Here is a 26,281-nt window from a genome sequence, read left to right on the forward strand (position 1 = left end):
TCACAGAATAAAGCAATATTCTGCTTTATTCAGCACAGACTGGTCCCTGAGCTATCTGCCATTTAAGTTTTCAAATTGGCTATAATTCTGATAGTTTTCCCCCCAAGACTGGTGCCAAGGATGTGTTAATTACTCTGCAAATGAATTGACAAGTTGACTGCACAGGAAGTTGGGATCACACATAATGGCATTGCTTAGTGCCACATAAGTTAACTTAATTGCTCCTGGACCAAACAGCAGCTGCTTGAAAATGCTCATTGTTGATGTCCTGTAAAAGATTAACAGAGGTGCCCCTTGGGACCAAGTGGAGGAATGCACAGGGTCCCCAAAATCTGTAACCCATGTCTTTGCTTTTACAATAACACACTTTCTTTTAATCAATATTAGGTAAAGAATAGCTCAACTGCCCGTAGTCTTTTCAGGGAGTTACATTTTGGGCTAGGTTATAAAATGGGTGGGCACTTAGCTAACTGATAACAATAACATTGTGAGACTCGCTATTAGATTAACTATATGGGGCACAGAAAGAACATTGCATTTTTGGGACAAAGTCTCCATATTCCCAAGGTTATTTGCCACTCTGCTGGGTGTGATGGAATGATCCGAACTGCAGACACCTTTGTGCTTTACTGCAATTCTCCAATGGCAACAGTGGCCTCCTGCATCCTAAAGTGGGGTTAGAGATGCCTTTCAGCAGGGACTGGTGCTGAATCTGAACCGCTCACAGGCCAAGGCAAGCTATCGACTCTTGTCAGGAGTAAAGGCTTACCCAATTGTTTGGGGAAAACAGTGGACAGCAAAATAGTTAGGGAACAAAAAAAAAGATTCTTTTTTAAAAACTAGACAACTTTTGATTGTTAATTGGAGAGACCTACCTTCTGGTGTCGATACCGCAGCCTCAAAACTTCCTCCCTCTATTGTACAGTAATGGCATGTTAGAGGAGGAAAATCAAGGACATCTGCGGTCAATACACAGTCAAATACCTCTGAGTAATTGCATATCTTTATGAACAATTCTAGAATGGTCACACTCACCGTCACGTCACATGCTTCTCCCTATATCCAGAATATTCCCACTCAAATTTGAACAGCTCATCTACTGCCTTCCATCATCACCTGCAGCATTACACTTATGCTATCTAGAGAGCTGCTCTTTTCAGGTCATGAGCTGCAAACGTTGCTTTGGCTTTATTCATGAGAAGGTGAGAAGTGCCTATAGAATGCAACTGTCAGATTTTCAGCAGATGACAACCCAATTGAGAACAGGGCTTTCCAGTAAGTGGCAAAAATCTAGACTGTACTGAAGTAAATGACCATTCTATCAGTCGATCAGGAATATAACATATGGACTGTGGGATGACTGCTGAAAATGTGTTGCTGGAAAAGCGCAGCAGGTCAGGCAGCATCCAAGGAGCAGGAGAATCGATGATTCGGGCATGAGCGCTTCTTCAGGAATCCTGAAGAAGGGCTCATACCCGAAACGTTGATTCTCCTGCTCCTTGGATGCTGCCTGACCTGCTGCGCTTTTCCAGCAACACAATTTCAGCTCTGATCTCAAGCGTCTGCAGTGCTCACTTTCTCCTAGAAGTAGCCTATGGTCTCTCAGGAGCAATTTTCCAACAAAATACTAGAATCTCAAAACAGTGACCTATTCAAACATTACACTAGCAAAAATCTATGACCTCTTTAGAATCAGCCTGGTTATAGAGGGACAAAGCTCCATGGAATGAGTCAATCACTGCTTATGGAAGGGGTTGGGTTTTAGAATGGGCCAGACACAGGTTACAGAGGAGGTAGGGTTTTATAGAATGTACCAGTCACTAGTTATAGAGGGGAGAGATTATTTTATAAAATGGATCAATCACTAGTTACAGAAAGTGGAGGGTTTTAAAGAATAGGCGAGTCATTGATTTTAGAGGGTGAAGTTTTGTTGATATTTTTAACAGAATAGACCAGTCACTGGTTACAGAGGGGTATAATTTTATAGAATGGACCAATTAGTTGTAAAGGAAGTGGAGGTTTTTAAGAATGGGTCAGACGTAGGTTGTAGTAGGGTTTTATAGAATATATCAACATTCTATAGAAGGGGAGAGTTTTATGGAATGGACCGATCATTAGTTATGGAGTGTTAAATAGTATGGGCTGGAGATTACGTTCTTTTGCAGTGTCCAAGATCAGGAATCTTCACTGCTCATGGATTTGATTCTCGTTGTTTTATGTTGTGGGCTGAGCATTCAGTAGCTTCAAGCAAGCCCATGCCACCTTCCCATCAATTAGACAAAGTACTGCCATCCTTCTGTGTTGTACACTAACTGCAAAAGAAGGGAGACATCCTACACCCGATTTGCTTGTTCAAAGATCACAATGAAATTCTCCGACAAGCAAGGGGATGAGTGGAGGTATTGGGTGGCTTTGCAGAGCAAGCAATAACGGCAATGCCTCAATCCAATCATGCCCTGTCACCATGAGGAACCAATAAAGGAGGTAAAGAGATGGAACACATGTTTGAGTACCTACAGTTCATCTGCTGTTCTCCGTCATCAGCATTACACTTATGCCAACTAGAGAGCTGTGTTCTTTCTGCTAGTGAGCCTGGTTAGGTTGGCTATCTTGTATTTGCGCTTGGGGGTGGGAAGTTGCATGGGACTGTCAAATATTCAGCAAACACTAGCCCAATTCAGAACAGAAAATAGCCAATGCCTATGCAGAACTTTGGAGTGAAAGCTAACCAACCTCTGTCACAATTCCATTTAGAAAAGTGATCCCAGATTAAAGTTACAAAGAGAACATATGAAAGTATCCCCTGAAAGACATTTGGCAATCTGGATTTAATGCTCACCTTTCTACTTCTGATTTAGATTTGATTTGATTTAATTTAGAGTTAGGCTATGAAACTGGATTGAATCCTAACTGCTACTGAATAAGAAAGTGGAATCAAGTAATGTACACTTGTGCTGAATTAATTCTGTCACTGGTTATCCAACATTGCTTCACAAATAATGCAAGTGCCAAATCCATTTATTTCCCTGGCTAGCTTTCTCAACAATAAACTCAGGTAAGGGATCCCTTCTAACTTTGGTCTAACCCATCACTGACAGGAAGTGACTCTGTATTCTACTTTCAGCCCTCACTTGCCCTGGTGCTCAGTAATTATGAAGCTTTGCCCAATATTTGAGTGAGGTCAGATTCACAAACATGATTGGCTGAATCTGCCCCAACACAACAAACAGGTCAGATGTAGCAATAACTATAACTCACCCCATTGTTTTTTGCACTTTCACTGGAAGTGGTCCATAATATAAAAGGGGCAATGGAGGCTGCCAGTGCTGGCACTGTGGAACTGCCGAAAGCATGTTAATTGAGTTTCCACATTCACCGCAAAGTTCACATTTGGCTGAGCTATCTAATGTTCTTATTATCCCTTTTCCTCAGCAAGTATTGCAATATGACCGAATCTCATCCATTTTCTGTACATTTTATTAACAGAAGACAACAGGAATGTGAAATTCTGTATAAAATGAAGGATGAATATCGTGAATTTGTACCAGTGAAAGATTTTTTGCCATTATTTTATCTATGAATGAATCATTCACCAAAAACTTTGATCATATCCAAATCTCATACATTTGCTTCAACTTCCAGGATCAAGTGATTGTGCTAAACTACACTCTGTTATGGAAGGCAGTCCTGCATCCAAGCGAGACAAACTCAGAGCTTCTCTACACTGAAGTCTTCCCCCAATATTTGGCATCTGCAACAAATTGTAAACCTCTGTTTATTAGTCTCAGCCAGGAGACAGAAGGGGACTTAATATTCATGCCCAGGCCTGTCCTTACCCTGCCCTCCTTTGTGCATGCCTAGGATCATGAGTTCTTTGTTACAATGGAGCCCTCTTAAGGTTGTGTCAGAAGAGAATCATTATTAGAAGGCATGTCCTGAATATCCCAATCTAGCGATATCAATACATTAAAAAACAGAAATCCCTGTTAAGATCAAGTAGACAGAATGAATTCAGAATATGACGAGGTGATCAATGAGTAATCCCCAAATTCACTACTGCAAACCTTCACACTGATTTGCAACATCAGTGGAGTCTAGGCCATTGGCACAGGTAACAGAAGGATGTCTCTTCAAAACAACCCACTGCATTGAAATCTCTCTGCTGACCTTGGTGTTGGCTGATTGAACTGGACCTTAAGATGGCTCCGCTGAAGCATCTACCTGTGAGGTGACGTGACACTCAAACTGCCATGAGCCTACATTACTGGAGAAACCGCAGCATGCACAATTTCAAGGGAACGGAGAGGAAGGGCAGCTTCTGAAACATTGGCATCAATAGTTCCTTGAACTCATCGTTCCCAGGAAAATCTTCATTGCACCAATCAACATTCCAGACACCACGGTAGACGGGGTGCATTGAACACAGTAGCAGCTTATAGAAATGGTACAAAGAAATGAAAAGCAAGATGGAAATCCCACTGAATAGATGCGCTAAGGAAATCCATCACTTGACATTCAAACTTTAGTCAACAAAAAAAAGGAACGGATTATTCCTGCTGAATGTCCTATGAAACTCCCATCCAGTTTCTGGGATATGTAAACAGTAAAGTTTCTTCGATGGACAACAGATCATTTCTTTGCACTAGACTTTGACGCTACTGACTGCAGATATGGGTTATGAGAAATACAAAGACTTTGTGGCACCTGTATACTTTTCGAAAGAAACCAGCCTGTCATGGTAACCTGTGTCAGTGGAATGTAGCCTGGTGGTCTGTGTTGGATGCAGGACTTCTGTGTTTGACAGCTCTGCAGGAACTACCACCTAGAAAGCTTTGAAGTGCTCTTAATAAGGAGGTTTTGCTTTCTTGCAAGAGAAAGCTAATCATTGACTGAAACACAAAATAAAAGTTCAACGAACATTGACACTAACTTCTGCATCAATATACAGGACACAAGTTTCTTTCATAAATAATATGAACATTTCCGATTGGAACAGAACAAATGCATATCAAAATGAATATATTTTTAAACACAATAACTTCACGTAGGAAGTACAATTAAGTGCACTTTCCCTGCAAGTGCAACCAGGGCCATGAGCTGGTCAGAAAGAAGTGAATAAACCAGTTTAAACCAGCTTAAACCAGCCCTAGCTATACTGAGCCTGAGAGAGAAGGAAAAAATAACAAGACAAAACAAAAAAAAATTGGTATTTTCCAGCACAGAGTCTGTTCTGTTTGATTTGATCCTTGTGGATATGCTTTGCTGTTGTTTGTAAAATTGTTCTTTATACTGCTTTTTTAATATCAGTTTAAATTAATGTATTAAATCAAAGGGGATAAATGGAATTGAGTCTGTTGCCACGCAGAGTGGCAGATTGTGTTCAGTGCCTGGTAGAACTGGAACGTGTGAAGGACAATGGCTGTTCGGTGCTGACTTTCATGTGTATGCTTCATCATCTGTGTCTTCGATTAACACGGCTGCATCACGGGGCCTCACTCTGTGGGACACAAACAGCTCAATGTAAAAATCAACAGCAATCAATCAAATTGTTTGCCCATTCACACAATGTTCTCATTGTCATTCAACCCTCTCAACAGAATTATACAGAATGTACTGTGCAAAAATGGGCCATTCAACCCAACAAATGTTTACGTTCCACATAAACATCGGTGTCAGATATATATTCTGCTATTCTGTTCTCCCTCATGTACTTAGCTAGCTTCACCTGAAATGTGTAATTTTATTTGACTCAGCTACTCCTTATGGTTACGAGTTCTTCATGCTAACTGGATGCTAACTACTACAGTTTGGATAAATAGGTTCATCTGGAATTCTCTACTGGATAGATCAGTGACTTTTAGCCCTTAGTTATAAACCTCCGAACAAGTGGAGAAACATCACCTCTACAACTATCCTATCAAAAGCCTTGAGAATTTTATGGTATCTATCAAATCACTTCCTGAAGAAATACAGACCCAACCTGTTGAGTCTTTCTTCAATGTTATCCTTTCATATCTGTTATTATCCTTGCAAACTGCTATCACATTTTTTCAATATTTCTGTACTTTTCTTTTCAGAATAGAGGAGAATGCATCACCACAAAAATTTGAAAACAGGTACCAACAGATTCAAGAATAGTTCTTCCCTGACATTATCAGACTTATGAATGGACCTCCCAAATACTCAACTTGATCTTTCTCTGCACTTTCTTTGTAGCTGTAACACCTATTCTGCATGCTGTTCTATTACCCCCAATGTACTTATGTATGATTTGCCTGAGTAGCATACAAAAACAATACTTCTCACTGTATCTTGGTACTTGCGACAACAATAAGTCAAATCAAAATTCAACTTCAGTTCTCAGTTTTTGGTTTATGTTTCTCCAGATCTGAAATCCAGTGTCCTTACAGCCATGGCATGGCTTTTGCCATGTGTCAATTGAACTCTACTGCCCTTTTACGCCTTGTCCGTCAGAACACTTCCTCATCTGTAAAGTTATGCACACTTTGGCTATGCAGTTGAGACAGAAACTAAAATACGAGGTGCACATTCAGAGAATCACGCTCTCTGGTGGGGCAGTCCAGAACAAGGGAACATGAGCTTAAAAATGACAGGCCATCCAGGAGCGAAACCACAAAGTACTTTTTCACACTAATTAGTGAAAGTTTGCAACTCACACAAAGGCTGTAGATGTTGGGAGTCAATTAAAATAAAGCAAACTAGGACAGATGGATCTTAATTATGTTAGGGTACTCATTAGGAGTTTTGAGCAAAAACAGGTAAGTGGACATTAGATACAAAACAGCCATAGTCTAACACACAGTAGTGTCAAACATGTGAGTTGAAATATAGCTGTATCCTATAGTTTGCTGTACATAAAGTATCGTAAAATGGGCCTAAGTACCCCTGCATTGAGAAGAATATGAGGTGCTCTTATTAAAGAAGAATATTTTTAAAGGGCTTGATAGAACAGATATTGGGAAGAAATTTCCTCTGGCTGAAGAGTCTAGAAGTAAGGAGTTACTTTCTCTGATTAAGGGGTCTGTCATTGAGGACTGAGATGAGGAAAACAGAGAAATTTCTTCAAAGGGCTGTGAATCACTGCTATTCTCTACACTAGAAAGCTTTTTAACTATTTTCAAGTTCAAAGATAGATAGGTTTTTGGATGCGATTGGAATTATGCATTATGGGAATAATACAGGAAGAGGGAATTGAGGTAAAAGATCAGCCATAATCATTTTAGATGGCAGAGGAAGCTCAAGGCTAAGACCTGCTCTTATGTCTTATGCTTCTATAAATCTCCTGAATGCTGCTTCAATAGCTTAGTAGAATTACACCTGAATGAAACCTGGCTACCTTATAAAGACTAAATAGTGAAAGACTATTTTCATTGGTAGATGGCCAGGACAGAGGCCAAGGATTCTTAATGCATTCAGGAAGCATATTAAGCTCCAGCTGACAGAGAAGTAAGCTGCAGAAAGATCGAATATGTGTCAGTAGCAGTGCTATGAAGAGCATTTTTGCTCCTCCCCAGTCCATATAGAGAAAATTTAAAACAAACACTTCTGCTCCTATTTTGTCAGTAGCTGTTTTGGCTGTCATAACTAGTAAACAAGTAGCAGCTATCACAGTGCATTCTCCAACAAATTCTTCACCCAGTCTGCAGAAGGGTCTTGAAACAGGTGAAGGGCACTAGTTTCATATTTAAATTGACCAACGCTGACTGCACCAAGACCAATAAGGTGACAGTTATGTTGATGCCATACATTAGATGCAGGACCTCAAGTTCAGAAACCATAGGCCTAACTCTACCAGGCATGTCCTTCGAGCAAAATAAAAAAGTGAATTGCGTTTGAACAGTTCTTATTGAATGTTCTGAGGAAGGTCACTCTGATTTCTCTCCACAGATGCTGCCAGAACTGCTGAACATTTCCAGCAATTTCTGTTTTTGTTTCTGATTTACAGCAGTTCTTTCGGCCTTTATCTGGTCATTACTTCTTCACTATTTGTGGGATCGTGCTGTGTCCAACCTGGCTGCTATGTCTCCTTTTTCACAACAGTGAAAGGTACAATACTATAAATGAAAGCTAATTCACTGTTTACTGTATTCCATAAGTGTTATTGGTTTCTTTTCAGATCTCCCCTGCTGCTGCAGTTGCCCCACAGGCTAGGAGCAAATACTTACAGAGTTTTACGCAGAGAGATGCTGTAAGTGCGTTTCCACACTCTGTTTTTCTGCCGGTTCCGTACTCCATCTTCAAGATCCATCATCTGCTCCAGGACAGTCTGGTCGTCAGCATTGAGGGGAGCCACTGAGATATCACGTACAGCACGGAATTCACCACAGTTGTTCAGATGTTCATTCTCTAGCCGGAAAAAATTCCACACAAACCGCCTACAACAAAATATAATTTAATGTCAGCAGGCAGCAGTATTTATGACAACCAAATATGCAAGGTATCGCAAAGTGATCAAATCTTTGGGCTGAGCTTTACTTAGTCAGTTGGAATACCTCTAAATCTTTAAAAATCTGCCCCTTAGCTTTATCCACAATGTGATAATTCAACACAGGGGAAATGCACAGTTGTGGTATACAACAATCCTCTTACACTCTCAAAATTATACTTTTCTAATTAGTGCAATCCTGAGTTTAAACAGGCACTAGATGCCTTTTAACACACTGTTTGCTTGATGACAGTCATATCCTATTGTCAGTGCACTTTTTGCTAAATATGAGTTTAGGCAGTGATGAATTGTTGGGTGACCAACTAAGTAGTTACATATTTTTACAAGAAAAATATTTTAGTATAATGCTGAAAGACTAGTGCTCCCCATCCCATCCTGCCTGTGCCTCCAAGGTCTCCATTACTGATCACGGTATTCCTCTTTTCTTTATGTCTCACTCTCTCACTGTCTTCACACACTCTTTCCACTCCAGGAAAAAATTCCCTTCCCAACCCATCAAAAGCCAATGTTAATTTCCAACTCTCTAGAATTAAGAGTCAGTGTTTTAAAATAAGAGTCCCTCATTTCAGACTGAGAGAAGGAGACATGTAAATACCTTTAAGGTAATGGTAGATAGATACTTGATAAACAAAAGGGTGAAACATTATCAGAGTAGGTGAGAATGGAGAGTAATCAGATCAGTCATGATCTCTGTGAATGGCAGAGCAGGTTTAAAGTGCCAAGTAGCCTACATTCTGGCTTCTAATTTGTATGCTTATATCCTAAAACACTGCATCTTCAATAATATCATTGTTCTCACCAACAGATTTCAGATGCTTCCTCACCCACAAAGCAGCCTAATTATAAAGCCACCCCATACAATCTATCCCAAATAGGTTAGCATGCAAATATTGACAGACCCCATGAATCCAGTCTCATTTGACCTAGGATTATAGGAATAGGAGCTAGCTTATCCATGGAAGCTGTTCTGCCATTCAATGAGGTTTACAACATAAGTTCATATTTCTATCATTATATCCTTGGTTAACGAAAATCCATTAATCTCAGTTTTAAAATTAACAATCGATCAAACATCAGCTGCGCTCGTACAAAAGATTTTTAAAATTCCACTCTGCACGTACAGAACAGTTTCGTAATTTCACTCTTGAAAAGCCTGGCTCAAATTGCTTGAGACTATGTTCCTAGTCCTGGATTCCCCAAGCAGTGGGAATAGCTTTTATCTATCAGGGAAACAATGGTGTAGTAGCAATGTCATTGGATTAGTATCCGAGACCCAGACTTATCAAGTCACACCAAGGCAGCTGGTGGAATGAAAATCTGGAATTGAAAATTAGCCTCATTGATAAATGTGACCATGAAACTAATGTTCTTTCAGGAAGGGAAACTGCCATTCTTACCCACTCAGGCTGACACCTGACTCTACACCCATAGAAACTACCCTGTGAGATGACACAATTGTAGTTAGGGCCAGGCAACAAATATTCACATTGTCAGTGATGCCCATGTCCCAGGCCCCTTAATATCATGATCAAATCACCCGTAATCTTATTTCCAGGGATTTTATCCTGTGATTTAACCCAGCTATCATTCTAGTCAATCTATGCTGTATGTCTTCCAAGGTAAATATATCTTTTGGCCAGTTGCTGGTGCCCAGGAATATTTACAGTACCGAAGATGTGTTCTAACAGGGCTTTCTACAGCTGAAACACTACCTTTACCCCTTCGTATTCTTTCTCTCTAGATATTTCATTGCCTTTTTGATCAATTTCAGTATCTATTCATAATATTTTAATGATCCAAGTTTAATATTCCTCAAGTAATTTTGGAATTTCACTGATTCTAGCTTTTTACCATTTAGAAAGTACTCAATTCTTGCTTTAGATCCACAGTGGATGACTTCATATTTACCCACACAAATCCATTTGCCACAGTTTTGCCCTTTCATTTAATCTATCAATATCTTTTTATAATTTAGTGCTTCCAACTACAATGTTAACAAAGACACCTACCTTTATGTCATCAGAACCTTGAATATGTGTTTTCACCCCATCAATTAAATTAATCAGCAAATACAATGAATATTTCAGGTCACGAACACTAGTAGTCACGTTCTGCAAATCTCCTAGCCTGCCTATTGTTCCTACTCTTATCGCCTGATGGTTATCCTATTTCCAAACCTGGTTATTAATGTGTCTTCAGTTCCATGACCTTCAATTTTAGCTAACAGTCTCGAATGAGGAACTACATCAAGCACTCATATAAAACATCCAGATCTTTCTTGTTCACTTCTTACATCATCTCTTCATAAAATTAAATTTCCTCTAAAATCCACGTTGGCTCTCTCCAATAAGCTGAAAGCTCTTGTTATCTTCCTTAATTATGTAAGGCCAATTGGTTTATAATACTCTGATTTTTATCTCTTACCTTTCATAAACAGTTTGGTAACATGAAAAAGTTTCCATCCTCAATGAATGTTGCCAAATGGAGATAACTTTGGAAGATTATAAAGTCAGAGCATCTACAATGTTCTCACTGATTTCCTTTAAAATCTGATGATGGAAATCATCTGGTCCTGAGGATTTATCATTGTCTAGTGGCATTATTTTCTACATTTAGGGCAGCACAGTGGCTCAGTGGTCAGCACTGTTGCCTCACAGCGTCAGGGACCGAGATTCGATTCAAGCCTGCCCATTCTCCCAGTGTCTGCATGGGTTTCCTCCGGATACTGGCTTCCGCCCACAATCCAAAAATGTGCAGATTAGGTGAATTGGCCATGCTAAATTGCCCATAGTGTTAGGTGCATTAGTCAGGGGTAAATATAGTGGGGGGGGGGGGGGGGGGGGGGGGGGTGGAAATGGGTCTGGGTGGGTTACTCTTCGGAGGGTTGGTGTGGACTTGTTGGACGAAATGGCCTGTTTCTGCACTGTAGGCCATCTAATCTAATCATTTCTGTTATTTTGCATATGCTAATCATGGTGAGCACCTATCACTATTCCAACATTAATTTCCATGGAATGACCAGCTGGCATCTTCCTCCACAGTAGGTACACAAAGTATTCAGCAAGTTCACCATACCCTTATGAGATTACCATCATATTTTTTCAACAGCTAACATTGTTCCTGACCCCTCTTTTCCATAGCATAACACAAAAAAATTGTGTGGTGATTCTGATATTGTTTGCAAGTATATTTTCTAATGCTGTTTTCGTAGGTCTTACTGTTGGTTCTATTGAACAACCATGTGATTCCTAATTCATATGTTTGTATGTTCTGCTGCCTTTTGCAACTTAACCTATCACTGGGATCTGTACTGTTTTTGATTTTTTTGTATGCTTTAAATTTTAGTTTTACATTGTCTCTTACCTCATTAGTCACCCATGCTGTTGTTTTTGACAAGCAAGTCTCTTATCACGTAGGGTATAAATTGTTTCTTCATGGGATTATTGTATTTTAACATCACCAATCAACTTCTGTCATTTTAAACATGAACAGATTTTCCCAGTTTACAGTGAACAGACTCATTCCAGTGAAGCCTTAACTTAATCTGAAATATTTTGTGTTGTCTTGTGTTTCTTCCTCTCATACATTATGATCACTATTAAACAGATCTTTATGCATAATTTGGCTATTAAATAAACGTGGCCCATTCGTCATTACTAAATCCAGCTCAGCCTGCACCCTTGTGGGCTCTTGGCTATATTGCTGCAGAAAACAATCACAAACAAACTCAAGAAATTAACAGCCTCAGTCAGGATCTTTACTTTGTTGCCACGTCCCTGACTATTCTAGGATCATTTTGGAGGTTAGGTCTTCCAAACTCAGTCCATCACAAGCTTGACCTCCCTACCCTTACTCTCTATCTTCATTGAGTCTCAAAGGCCTTTCATTTTTTAAAAATTCCATGTGTTGGAAGAGAAGTAAAAGCTCTAAAAAGGTTTTGTAGTCTCACTAAATATCCTTTCCCTGGCACCTTTTTTTTTACTGGTACAGTGCAAGTAGACTGGAGATCAGAATATTCTAAACTGCATTCAGCCAATGTTATTGCTGCATGGCCATCACTCCCACAGGGTAAAAACAAGGACTGCAGATGCTGGAAACTCTTCGGATGCTGCCTGACCTGCTGTTCTTTTCCAGCACCAATCTAATCATCACTCCCACACTTAACTAAGCATCAACTTATTCAACACAAGGTTTTAAATGATATTACCGGAAGACCTCCAGTGGGGCCAGCACTGTAGAAATGATATCTCCCGCTGAAGCAAATGTACTCATTGAGGTAATGGAAATCTGCACAGTCCAAGCAAATCGCAAGATGACATCCTCTATAATGGCACAGTAGTAATAACTCTGAATAAAAACAGAAATATCAACTCTTCAATATATTTTCACGATATAATGGGAAACAAGAACAAGTCTGAAGACACCATCGCCTGATCAAAGACATTTGTCAAGTTGCCCCCACTGAATTTGGTGGAGAACGACACTGCAAAGAATGGTTAAATTCTCAATGGTAGGGTAGGGAAAAATGAAAAACGGATCATCAAGAAGCTGTTGTGGATGGGTTCAGAGGGTGTACACTAGGTGGCATGGTGGTTAGCACTGCTGCCTCAGCGTCAGAGACCCGGGTTCAATTCCCGCCTCAGGCAACTGTGTGGAGTTTGCACATTCTCCCCGTGTCTGCGTGGGTTTCCTCCGGGTGCTCCAGTTTCCTCCCACAGTCCAAAGATGTGCAGGTTAGGTGAACTGACCACGCTAAATTGCCCATAGTGTTACGTGAAGGGGTAAATGTAGGGGAATGGGTCTGGGTGGGTTGCTCTTCGGAGGGTCCATGTGGACTTGTTGGGCCGAAGGGCCTGTTTCCACACTGTAAGTAATCTAAGTTGTGGGAGCATGTCAGTTGCAGAGGTGAGAAAAAAAAACAGTATCAGGAAGGAAAATAAAAAATATCAGGAACTAGTCTTTCAACAAGAATCAAACATTTCCAGGTTTGCACATTGGTCAGCATTCAGGAAACAGTTGTCCTGTTGGTAGGTGCAATGATTTAAAGTCAGAACAGCAGCCTTGGGATGGAACGTCTCATTTTTATGAGAACATAACTCCTTTAAACGTAGAAGTTTCCAAACTTCTTCTGCACTGTAATAATTCTGTGGGCTGGGATTCTTATTAATGGCATCATAGTTACACACTAAGGAGCCTAAAGAGTTATGTTCATAGAACAAATCTATGCTCCCATTTACTCCCAACCACATGGGATCGTTGACAAAAATAGCACAAATACAACTAAACAGCTTGATAAGTACCTCAGGGGAGCAGGAAGAAAATGCAATGTCAATAGGTGGTTTGGTATAAAGATGGTGGAAGCTCTTGAACCATGAACATCAGGATAGGCCAGAAGGGACAAGTGGCCTCTTTCTTTCTTGTAAAATTCGAAGTAATTTGCTCACCTTACAGATTCCAACAGATCCTAGTGTGGTGATTGGGGATGTATTCTCTAATAAAACAACTTCATTAACAGAGCTCTCTTCAAACCTCCAGGTACATGATAATCAACAAGAACAAGCAGTAGGAGCAGGATTGCCTGGACATGCAGACCATCGGTTGGACACCAAAGTTACAAGTCAAATTCCACGCCACATATGTATTGAGAAGGCATCATGCTGAAAAGGAGATCAGGAGACCTCTGCCTGCAACTCTCGATTTTGGGTTGGCGTGGTTGACATTTCTTACTGGAAGTGGTATAGTGATAGCAGGTGGGTTCAACTGAATAAGAGTGATGTTACAGGTGGCATGTGGGATGGGAGGCTTTGGAAATCATCAGATTTCAAGTTAAAGCACAATAAACATGAGAGAAGGAGATACATATGGTAGCTGTGAAAAGTATATGTATTAATGTACAAGGTGCGCAATGTTTGTCTGAAGACAGTGCCCTAAATTTCAGATTTGTTCCCCACTTTTCCCTTCCGGGCTCATCTTATTATTGGCTGGCAGAGTGTTATCACAGCTACAGCCACAGCCACAGCTACAGCCCTTTCTTGTGCACAGGCATACATCCCAGGAAGAATATACTATAAAAAATTAGGATTGCTGTAATTTGCTGGGAAGATCTAGGCATAGATTAGTCTGCTCAAAACATGTTCCGTGACATTGTTGGCCCTCATTTCATTGCCATTAATATCTTTTAGCCCAGTAAAGATAGAGGGCAGTATGTCAAGCTGCTCAAACACCTACTTTCTGAGGGTAAACTATCTCTTCACGCAGGAAAGTATTCTCTCCAGCATTTTTGTCAAAGAGACCCCAGTCCATCTTCAGATCCCAAGTGAGAGTATAACAGGAGCTGATCAACAAGCAGGCAATCCATAGGTAGAGAAAAACCAATGCGTCTTCATGCTTCTGTTCTGAAAGACAATCAAAAACAACACTATTACTTTCAGCCATATGGTAAGGCAGAGCTGTTCTAGAAAAGGTACAGTGTGGTTCTCCAGGTGCCTATATTATAACAACTACTTATCTTATTCTTTAGTCACGACCTAGACTCAGGTGTGTAGGGTATAATTTCAAATCTGCGCATCCCACAAACCCATGGTTATGAATAGAGAGGAGGCTACTCACAGATGTAAAGAGGACATACAGAGGCTGGGAGAATGGGTGGTCACATGTTGCATGAAACTCAATGCAGGGAATACAAATTGATGCACTTTGCTAGAAAGAACATGGAGAGGTAATGTAAAGGGCACAATTTTGAAGTGGCGTGTAGGAATATAGGGTCCTGGAGTGTAATCATGGAAGGATGGGATAGTACGTTTGCCAATGACATGAATGTTGGTGGAGTTGTAGATAGTAGTGTGGAGGGCTGTTGTAGGTCGCAACAGGACATTGACAGGATGCAGAACTGGGCTGAGAAGTGGCAGAAGGAGTTCAACCTGGGAAGTATGAAGTGATTCACTTTGGAATTTGAATGCAGATTACAGGGTTAAAGGCAGGATTCTTGGCAGTGTGGAGGAACTGATGGATGTTGGGTCCACATCCAGAGATCCCTTAAAGTTGCCACTCAAGTTGATAGGGTTGTTAAGAAGGCATATGGTGTGTTGGCTTTCATTAGCAGGGGGATTGAGTTTAAGAGCCACGAGGTTATGCTGCAGCTCTGTAAAGCCCTGGTTAGACCACACTTGGAATTTCGTATTCAGTTCTGGTCACCTCATTTTAGGAAGGATGTGGAAACTTTAGAGAGGGTGCAGAGGAAATTTACCAGGATGCTGCCTGGACTGGAGGGCATGTCTTATGAAGAAAGGTTGAGGGAGCCAGGGCTTTTGTCATTGAAGTGAAGAAGGATGAGACTTGATAAAGGTGTACAAGATGATGACAGGCATAGATAGAGTGGATAGCCAGAGACTTTTTCCCATGGCAGAAATATCTATCATGAGGGGGCATAATGCTAAGGTGATTGGAGGAAAGTTTAGGGGAGATATCAGAGGTAGGTTCTTTACACAGGGAGTGGTGGGTGCATGGAATGCACTGCTACAGTGGTAATAGTGTCAGATACATTAGGGACATTTAAGTGACTCTTCGCTAGGCACATGGATGATATAAAATGGAGTGTCCCATCTTAGAGTAGGATAAAAGGTCGGCACAACATTGAGGGCTGAAAGTACTGTGCTGTACTGTTCCAAGCTCTATGTAGTTAATCATGGAAGTTTGCAAAGCCAGTTGACAAAACAATTATAAAACCATATAGAATTTTGGGTTTCATAAGTAGAGGCGTACAGTACGAAAAGAAAATAAGTTATGCGGAACTTTTATAAAGCATTGGTTTGGGCTTATTGGAACTCAGTGCCCATTTCCATTCCATTCTATTCTCTTCTCTCAAACAAATGAGTGAATGATTATCCTGATGGATTCCCACAATACCTAGCTCCAAAAAATGGGCTAGGGACAAATGAAGCTGACTGGAAGAATAACTTCAATACTTAAAACAAACAACAACAGCACAATGTTAGTAACTGTATGAAACGAGAATAGAAATCACTTTAGCAAATCACTTGATAGTTTTCATCAGTTTAGTAAGAAATAATAACAACTGAACTGAACAGGTATAATGAACAGCTTGTCAAAAGGCCAAACAACCAGCCTTAGGCCGAAATAATTGCCAGTGGAAGAAAAAGAAATGGTGGAACTCCCACAAATTAGTTTGGTAGATCAGAGATAGAATGTTTCTCGAGAGTTTGTAACTAGTCAGAGAGATGCGATAACAAATGAAAGATAAGAATGGTTTATCAAGGACAGGAGGCTCAAGAAATTAATGGCAAATGAATGACACGAAAGGTTGGGTTTTCAACCCACGGATTAGACAAATAACTCAATGCCTCTAGGTATTTTGTAGTAAGTTGATTTTTTAAGTGGAAAAAGGCCTCATCAATAATCCATCCACAAATGCAGCTGAAAGAAAGGTACAAAATAAGAGAGATTGGCAGAGCTAAGTGCAGTATATGGACAGAAACTTCCAATAATAGATGCATATTAATACACTTGGGTAGCTTGACAAGTTAAGATGACCTGCGGCACCAAGAAAAAAAAGAGAGAGACGGAGGGGGCGGGGGGTGGGTGGGGGAAGAGAAGAGAGATGGGGGTGGGGGGGGCGGGGAGAAAGAGAGAGATGGGGGGGGGGGGAAGAGAAGGGGGGGTGAGAGAGAGAGAGAGAGAGAAGGGGGTTGTGAGCGAGGGGGGGGGAAGAGCGAGAGCGAGAGCGAGAGAGAGAGAGAGAGAGAGAGCGAGAGCGAGAGCGAGAGACACTGAGACTGACACAGTTTGTCAGCGTCAGTACAGACAATGAATTATAGATGCTGTTGCTTAACATATACTGGCATCACAAGAAATATAGTGAGGCTGGTTGAAATCGTGTAGGAACCTGACATGAAAATTCTCTTTGAGGTTACAACTGAGATTCAATTTTTTTTTGTCAGAGGGCAATTGCTCTAACTGAAATCATGCCACGTATCTTAAAAAAAGTTACAAATCTCTGACACAATTTATCTGGTGCTTCTTTGAGATTTTGCTTCTTCTTGCAAATGCATCAGTTACGGGCTTTGTGAGTGATGCATCTGTAGAGTCAGCAGCATCACGTGTCCTGTTAGTCTTCCCTAAAATCAATGCCAAACTACATCACATTTACAGATTGGATTTATTTGGCATGCACAGAGTCAATTTTGTGGGGACTGTGCAATAAATGCAGTTCACATGTACAGAAGCAACTGTCTCAATGACAAAAATATGTATAAAAAATTGTAAATAACTCAAAGTTTATTCTATCTGGATGCACCACAAAGTGGTTTGGCAACTGCCAAAGTGTTATGAAGGTGTAGGTGGGTACTGTACCTTTAAGAGAGAGAGGAAGCTTGCAAGGACTGACTGAAAGCACCGAGTGTGCTGAACAATTTAAAAATGCAACATTTAGTTGAAACAAATAGCTGGAGTGGTGTTGCCATGGAACAAAAACAAATCCAAACTTGGCCAATTAGTTTAAATAATACCCAGATACCAAAGTGCAATCGAATTTGAATTTTACTGTTTGGGATGACATCAAACCAATGAAATGATCTGATGTTTTGGGGTATAAAACCAGACATTTTGAACAGTTAGGGGGAGAACTGCCAAAAGCAGCCAAGCAAGCACAAAGACTGTCAGCAGAATAGCTCTCTGAAAGGTACCTGTCCAAAAGAAATTTGTGCAGCAGTACACTGAAGCTGACCTAGAGAAATCTACAGAGAAAGTTCGACATCCAAAGATGATAATTGGTTTTGAAATTGATTTGCCATAAATTGAAGAGGAAATTTATTGGACCAGTATTGTAGAGTGGGAGGTGAAAGATCAGTTTAAGAGAAAGGAGTTGTAAATAGTTGTTCTAATGTTCTCTGTTGGACTTAAGAATAAAATTGTTAATTTTTACTTTAAATAGTGAAATCTGGGATAGTTCTTTGCCTCTTGAAATTTAACAGATTACAGCATGAGGTGAACTTCTCTGTGTGTCGAATTTAAATGAGCAGAGGGGTCTACCCCATATTGTAACACAAGACCGCAAGAAACACAGTCATGAACACAGCCCAGTCTATCATTCAAACCAGCCTTCCATCCATTCACTACATCTATACTTGCAACTGCCTTGGGAAAGCAACCAACATAATCAAAGACCCCTCTCACTCCAGTTATACCCTATTCTGTCGGGCAGAAGATATAAATGTTTGTGTATATGTATGAATACATTCAAGAACAGCTTCTTCCCTGCTGTTATCAGACTTCTGAATGGACGTCTCAAATTGTAAATTTATTGTAGATCTCACTCTCTGTGCACCTTCTCTGCAGCCATAACATTGTACTCTTTGCTGTGTTCTATTATTCGAATGCACTATGGTATGATCTACTTGTACTGCATGCAAAACAAAACTTTTCACTTTGTCTCAGTACATGTGACAATAATAAATCAAACTTAATTAAAATATTGATATTTTTGTATCAAAACTTTACAATGTTATGTATTTTAAAAATTGCATTATTTAAAGTTGATCTCAGCGTTCACTTCTATTACGAAAGAACAACTTGTACAACATTAAGGAATTTCAATGCATCTTGTACCCAATGAAGTGTCTGCTGAAATATAGTTACAATTGTAATGTAGGAGATACAGGAGATGGTGGTGGTGTAATGGTCATGTCACTTGACTGGTAATCCTGAAGATCAGGTTAATGCTTTGAGGACAGAAAAAGGCATGCAAAGAGTAGCACTAGGCATGTGAATGTGAGGTGTCAAACTGGTGAAGCTACAACAGGGGACTACTTGTACACCAAACAATGTAAACAAATTATGATAGACAGTTAAATAATCTCACCACCAACATATCAGATACAAGTTTTGTAGTCCTGACAAGAATCATTAATGGTAGTGAACAATTGAACAACTCACAGGAAGAGGAGGTCCAATCCTCAACAACGAAATAAACCAGCACATCAGTGAAAAACAGACATCTGAAGAACTTGTAACAATCTTCAGCCCGGATTGTCAAGTGAATGATCCATCCTCCACTACCTGTTCCTTGCACCACAGATGACAGTCAATGCCATTCACTCCAGTGATATCAAGAAATGCCACATCCACAAAAACCAGGATAAATTTTACCCAATCAATTACAACCGCATCAGTCTACTGTTGGTTATTAGCAAAATAATGGAGTTGACGTTGACAGACGTATTGAGAATCTACAGAGCTGCTTAGCAATAACATGCTCACTGATGCTCAATGGAGGTTCTGCCAGGGCCACTGGCATCAAGAAACCCTAGCAAAACTGGAATCAGCAGAAAAAGCTCTCTGCTGATTGGAATGATACATGGCACATAGAAAGATGGTTGCAATTGTTGGAGGTCAGTCATCTCAGTTCCAGGACATCTCAACAGGAGTTCCTCAGGGTAGTGTCCTATGCCAACCATCTTCCGCTGTTTCATCAATGACCTTCTCTCCATCATGAGTTTGGAAGTGAGGATACTTGCTGGTAATGTGTAATATTCAGCACCATTCAAGACTACTTGAAACTGGAGGCAGTCCACGTCCATGTACAGCAGAGTATGGACACTATATGGAAATTTGTAAGTAACATCCGCATCACACAAGTAATGCGATGGCTATCTCAAACAAGAGAATCTAATCACCTCCCCATGACATTCATTGACATTACCTTTGCTGAATCTCCCACTATCACAGTCGTTGACCATGAAACTGAACTGGACTAGCCATGCAAATATTTATGCTATGCTAGAAAAGGTTAGAGAATGAAATTCCACGAAGCCTGTCCACAATCTAGGTGGCCTTAATTGTCCATAAGGTGTGAGATGAACAATCAAGAAGCTTGACACCATCCAGGACAAAGCAGTCCACTTGACTGGCAACCATTCCCCATATTAAACATTCATTCTCTGCACCAACATGCACAGTGGCAGCAGTATGTACACCTTATAGATGGGACTGTAAGATTCCTTTGACAACACCTTCCAAATCCAGCATGTCTACCATCTAAAAGGACAAGGACATGGTAACACTACAACCTGCAAGTTCCAATTCAAGTCACTCATCATCCTGACTTGGAATTTGTATGCTATTCCTTTACTGTCACCACCTCAAAATTCTGGAACTCTCCTCCTAACACCACTTTGGAAGTATTGTCTCTACACAGACTGCAGCAGTTCATGTGGTGGCTCACAACCACCTTCTCGAGGACAATTAGGAATTTGCAACAAATGCAGGCCGATGCCCATATTCGATGTTTTCTCTAAGCTGCATTGTTGCATGCACACACACAGCTACTCTAAGGTTCTGCACATGCCGATTGATGTTTGCACACACATTACAGCATGGACTTCAGATCTGGAAGTCACTTTGTGCAAGGACTTCAGAAGCCCATGCAGCCAGAAAATAAATTAGAGGGAACCTTGCCCATATCCCATGAAATAACTTTGAAAAATGCAATTTGAATGCAACAAAGGTCACACAAACAGGGTAAAACAAATGACTAGAAAATCTGTTTTGCTGACAGTTACTCAGGGATAAATAAAGGAGATTTCCCCTCCTTTTCACATAGTGTCAAGGGTCATTTCTATCCACATAAAGGGGCAGACAGGCTCTCAGTTTAACATCTTATTTGAAAAATGTCACATTTTACAGTGAAGCAATCTCTCAGTGCTGCACTGAGGTGTCAGCCTGGATTGTGTGCTCCAGGCTCTGAAACAGTACCCAAAAGATGACCTATGTCTTGGCAACAAAAGCACTAACAGTGACGCATGCTCATCCTGAAGTTACATTTCCTTGTCCTCATACAGCAACTATTGGAAATAATATTTCACTTTATCTGCTCAAGCACTTCAAATTTTGAAAACAAGTTTTATGTCCTGCCCTATCTCATACTACTTGTGCAAGAAAAAAAATCCTGGATACTTTAAATTAAGCTTCAACAGAAGCTGAATTCATAAGAGTGGAATTTGAAGCTGTGAATTAGAGTGTTTAGAACTCAAGGAGTTTCAGCCAATTGAAAAGCATATCCAGGATGGTCATCACTCACCTAGCAGATCAGTCTGGCAGGAGAATTACTGGGCGAGAGTTATCATCTTTCAATACAGCTAAGTAGTGACAGACAGAAATGGATATGGCATGGACTATTAGAGAGTTGGCAAGGAAGTCAGATGTAAACGCTCTCCTTATGCTCAGGTGTGACTAGATTCATAAAGTTAATAGCTAGGAAATACCTCGGACTCTGCCCAGCAAATGCACTCATGTGGAAACCAGCTGACCACAGGCTCGAGCATAGCTGATACACCCCCCCTTTCTCTTTCTAAGGTGCTGCCAGATCTAATTCCTGTTTCACCATCAGGTTTCCAGCACATGCAGCATTTTGCATTTGGTCACAAATTTAGTGTGGTTTTGATAAAATTCAGTGAAATCGACAAGAGAAATGTGTTGAACTGGAGAATAGTTAGTGTGGCTTTCACTATTTCAATGGGCAATTATGGTGAATACCACAGAAGTATTTAAGGGAAAATTACATAAATGGATCAAGGAAACAGGAGCAGAAGAACATGGATATAGAATGGGATGTAGTAATGAGGAGGAGGCTTATGCAGAGTATGAACACTAGCATAACCTAGTTGAGCTGAATGGTCTCAAATTGGAACACTATAATTCTGTACTGCTAATGTCTCTGCTTATGTAACAAACTAAAGAATACTTGCAATGGTATTAAGGATGACCCATACTAATGTCCTGTGCTACGTCATAACACTCATTTGAAAAACCATGGTCTCTTCTTGAAATAAGCCCACAATTAAAAAAAAATTAGGTTTTCATTTATGCATTGAACAGGACTTAATAGAATTATAGAGTCATAGAGGCCTACAGCACAGAGACAGACCCTTTGGCCCAAACCGGTCCATGCTGACCAAAATGTCCATCCACGCTAATCCCATTTCTTTGCACTTGGCCCATATCATTCCAATCCTTTCCTATCCATGTATTTGTCCAAATTGCTTTTAAATATTGTTAATGTACCCGCCTCAACCACTTCCACTTGCAGCTCCTTCCATATGCATAACAAACTCTGTGTAAAAAAGCTGCCCTCAGGTTCCCTTTTATTCTTTTTCCTATAACTTTAAACTGATGCCCTCCAGCCCTCGATTCCCCAACCCAGGGAAAAAGACTGAGCGCATTCACCCTATCTGTGCCTCTCATGATCTTATACACCTCTATAAGGTTCCCCCTCAGTTTCCTACGCTCTGAAAAAAAGACCTAGCTTGTCCAACCTCTCCCTATAACTCAGACCATTGAGTCCAGGCAACATCCTCGTAAATTTCTTCTGCACTCTTTCCAGTTTAATAACATACCTAAAAATGAAGTGTCAACCTGGCAGAGGCAAACAAAATAAATAGCAAGTGATAGACAGAGCTAAGTGATACCACAACTGGTGGATCAGATATAAGCTCTGCAATCCTGCCAAATCCAGTTGTGAATGGTGGTAGATGAACAAACCAGAACAGGAAGCTCCTTAAATACCCTCATTCTCAATGATGGAACAGTCCAACAAATCAGTGTAAAAGATAAGACTGAAACATTTGCAGCAATCTTCAACCAGAAGTACCAAGTGGATGATCCATCTCAGCCTCCTCCAGTGGTCCCTAGCATCACAGATACCAGTCTTCAGCAATTTGATTTGCTCCACCTCATATCAAGAAACGATTGGAGGGACTGGATACTGCAAAGGATATGTGCCTTGACAACAATCTGACAATAATACCAAAGACTTGTGCTCCAGAATTTGCGATTCCTGTCTAGCCAAACTGTTCCAGCACAGTTACAACACTGGCATCTGCCCGACCATGCGGCAAATTGCCCAGTTATGTCCTATACGTAAAAGCAGGACAAATCCAACCTAGACAATTACTGCTCCATCAGGTTACTCTCGATCACCAGGAAAGTGATGGAAGCTGTCACCAACAGTGCTATCAAGCTGCATTTGCTCAGTGACATTCAGTTTGGGTTCAGCTAGTGCCATTCAGCTCCTGACCTCATTACGCCCTTGGTGCAAACATAGGCAAAAGAGCTGAATTTCAGAGGTAAGGTGAGAGTGACACATCAGTGTCGCATTCAACTGAGTGTGGCATCAAGGAGCCCTGCAGTGTCCTGGGTCCAATTGTCTTCAGCTAGTTCATTAATGATCTTCCCTCCATCATGAAGTCAGAAGTGGGGATGTTTGCCAATGATTACACAATGTTCAACTCTATTAGCATATCCTCAGATACTGAAGCAATCCATATTCAAATGCAGCAAGATCTGGACAAGACTTGGGCTGTGCTTTTCCAGCACCACACTCTTGACTCTGATCTCCAGCATCTGCAGTCCTCATTTTCTCCTGACAAACAGCAATGACCATCTCCCACAAGAGAGAAGCTAACTACTGCCGCTTGACGTTCAACGGTGTTACCATTACTGAATTCCCCTATTATCAAAATTCTTGGAGTTACCATTGACCAGAAACTCAACTGGACTCACCACATAAACACAGTGACTACAAGAGCAGGTCAGAGGCTAGGGAGATTGTGGTGAATAACTCACCTCCTGACTCCCAAAAACCTGTCCATCATCTACAAAGCACAAGTCAGAAGTGCAAAAGGAATACTTCCCGCTTGTCTGGAAAAGTGAAGCTCTAACGATCTTCATGAAGCTTGACATCATCCAGGACAAAGCAAACTGCTTGACTGGCACCACAAACATCCAGTGCCTTCACCACCTATGCTCAGTAGCAGTAATGCGTACCATCTACAAGATGCATTGCAGAAACTCACCAAACATTCTCAGGCCACACCTTCCAAACTAATAATCATTTCCATCTAGAAGGACAAGGACAGCAGCTACATGGGAACACCACAATCTGCAAGTTCGCCTCCAAAGCACACACCATCCTGACTTGGACATCTCTTGCTGTTCCACCAGTTTTGTCACTGGGCCAAAATCGTGGAATTCCCACCCTCAGGGCATTGTGGGTCACTTACAACATGTAGAACCATAAGACATAGGAGCAGAAATTAGGCTATTCAGCCCATTGAGTCTACTCTGCCATTCAATCATGGCTGATAAGTTTCTTAAACCCATTCTCCCACTTTTTCCCCATAACCCTTGATCCTTATGAACCTATCTCAGTCTTCAATATACTCAATGACCTGGCCTCCACAGCTTTCTGTGGCGATGAATTCCACAGATTTACCATACTCTGGTTGAAGTTTCTCCTTATATCCATTCTAAAAGGTCTTCCTTTTACTCTGAGGCTATGGCCTCTTTCCTACTAATGGAAACATCTTCCTAACATCTACTCTGTCCAGGCCATTCAGTATTCTGTATGTTTCAATTAGATCCCCCTCTCATACTTGTAAACTCCATCTCGTATTAACCCAGAATCCTCAAATGTTCCTCATATCTTAAGTTTTCCATTCTTGGGTTCATTCTCATGAACCTCCTCTGAACATGCCACAGGACCAAGACATCCTTTCTGAGATCTGGGGCCCAAAACTGCACACAATACTCCAAATGTGGTCTGACCAGAGCTTTATAGAGCTTCAGAGTAATCCCTGCTTTTGTATTCAAGTCCTCTCAAAATAAATGCCAACACTGCATTTGCCGACCTAACTACTGACTCAACCTGCAAGTTTACTTGGAGAGAATCCTGGACTAGAACTCCCAAATCTCTTTGCACCTCAGACTCTGAATTTTCTCCTGACTTAGAAAATAATCCATGCCTCTATTCTTCCTCCCAAAGTGCATGATCTCACACTTGCCCATGTTGAACCCCATCTGTTACTTTTTTGCCCACGCTCCTAACCTGTCCAAATCCTTCTGCAGGTTCCCCGCCTCTTCAATGCTACCTGTCCCTCTACCTATCTTTGTATCATCTACAAACTTCACCAGAATGCCCTCAGTTTCTTCATCTAGATAGTTAATGTACAAAGTGAAAAGATGTCGTTCCAATATTGAGCCTTGCGGAACACCACTTGTTCCATGCTATCATTCTGAGAAGGACCCTTTTATCTTCTGTCTCTGCTTTCTGCCAGATAGTCAAGCTTCTATCCATGTTAGTATCATGCTTCGACACCATGCCCCCTATCTTACCCTATAGCCTCCTGTGTGGCACCTTCTTGAAGTCTGGGTAGATAACATCCATTGGCTCTCCTTGGTCTAACCTGCTTGCTACTTCCTCAAAACATTTCTAGCAGATTTATCAGGCATGACCTCCTCTTGTTGAAACAGAGTAAAATTTGCCCTATTTTACCGTACACTTTCAAATATTCAGAAATCTTATCCTTCACAATGGATTCCAGGATCTTGCCTACAACTAAGGTAAGGCTAATGCGTCTGTAATTTACTTATTTTGCCTTACTCCCTTTTTAAACGGGGTGTCACATTAGCGATTTTCTGGTCCTCTGGGACCCTCCCTGATTCTAGCGATTCCTGAAAGATCACTAACGTCTCTGTTATCTCTTCAATTATCTTCTTCAGAACTTTGGGTGTAGTCTATCTGGTCCAGGTGATTTATCCACCTTCAGGCCATTCAATTTTTCTAACACTTTCTCCTTCTCCACACTCAGCTCTGCCCCCTCACTCTCTCGAATTTTTGGGATATTACTTGTGCCTTCCACCGTGAAGATTGACGCAAAGTAATTATTCAGTTCCTCAGCCATTTCTTTGTTCCCCGCTGTCTCTCCAGCATAATTTTCCAGCAGTCCAATGTCCACTTCTGCC

General features: G+C 40.9%; 1 protein-coding gene across 1 annotated transcript in view; it reads right to left on the bottom strand.

Annotated features, from left to right (window-relative positions):
- Window positions 1-1,511: 1,511 nt before the first annotated feature.
- The window catches only part of LOC140479588 (solute carrier family 53 member 1-like), a 309,449-nt gene continuing 284,679 nt past the window's right edge, over window positions 1,512-26,281 (bottom strand). Inside the window, exons 12-15 of the mRNA XM_072573401.1 lie at window positions 14,696-14,862; window positions 12,675-12,814; window positions 8,187-8,396; window positions 1,512-5,497 (exon numbers count right to left, since the gene is read on the bottom strand). Coding sequence (XP_072429502.1) covers window positions 5,437-5,497; window positions 8,187-8,396; window positions 12,675-12,814; window positions 14,696-14,862 — 578 coding nt within the window. The 3' untranslated portion in view covers window positions 1,512-5,436. The remainder of the gene's footprint in view (window positions 5,498-8,186; window positions 8,397-12,674; window positions 12,815-14,695; window positions 14,863-26,281) is intronic.

Source organism: Chiloscyllium punctatum, chromosome 7 (genome assembly GCF_047496795.1).
Source record: "Chiloscyllium punctatum isolate Juve2018m chromosome 7, sChiPun1.3, whole genome shotgun sequence".
Lineage (NCBI taxonomy): Eukaryota > Metazoa > Chordata > Chondrichthyes > Orectolobiformes > Hemiscylliidae > Chiloscyllium > Chiloscyllium punctatum.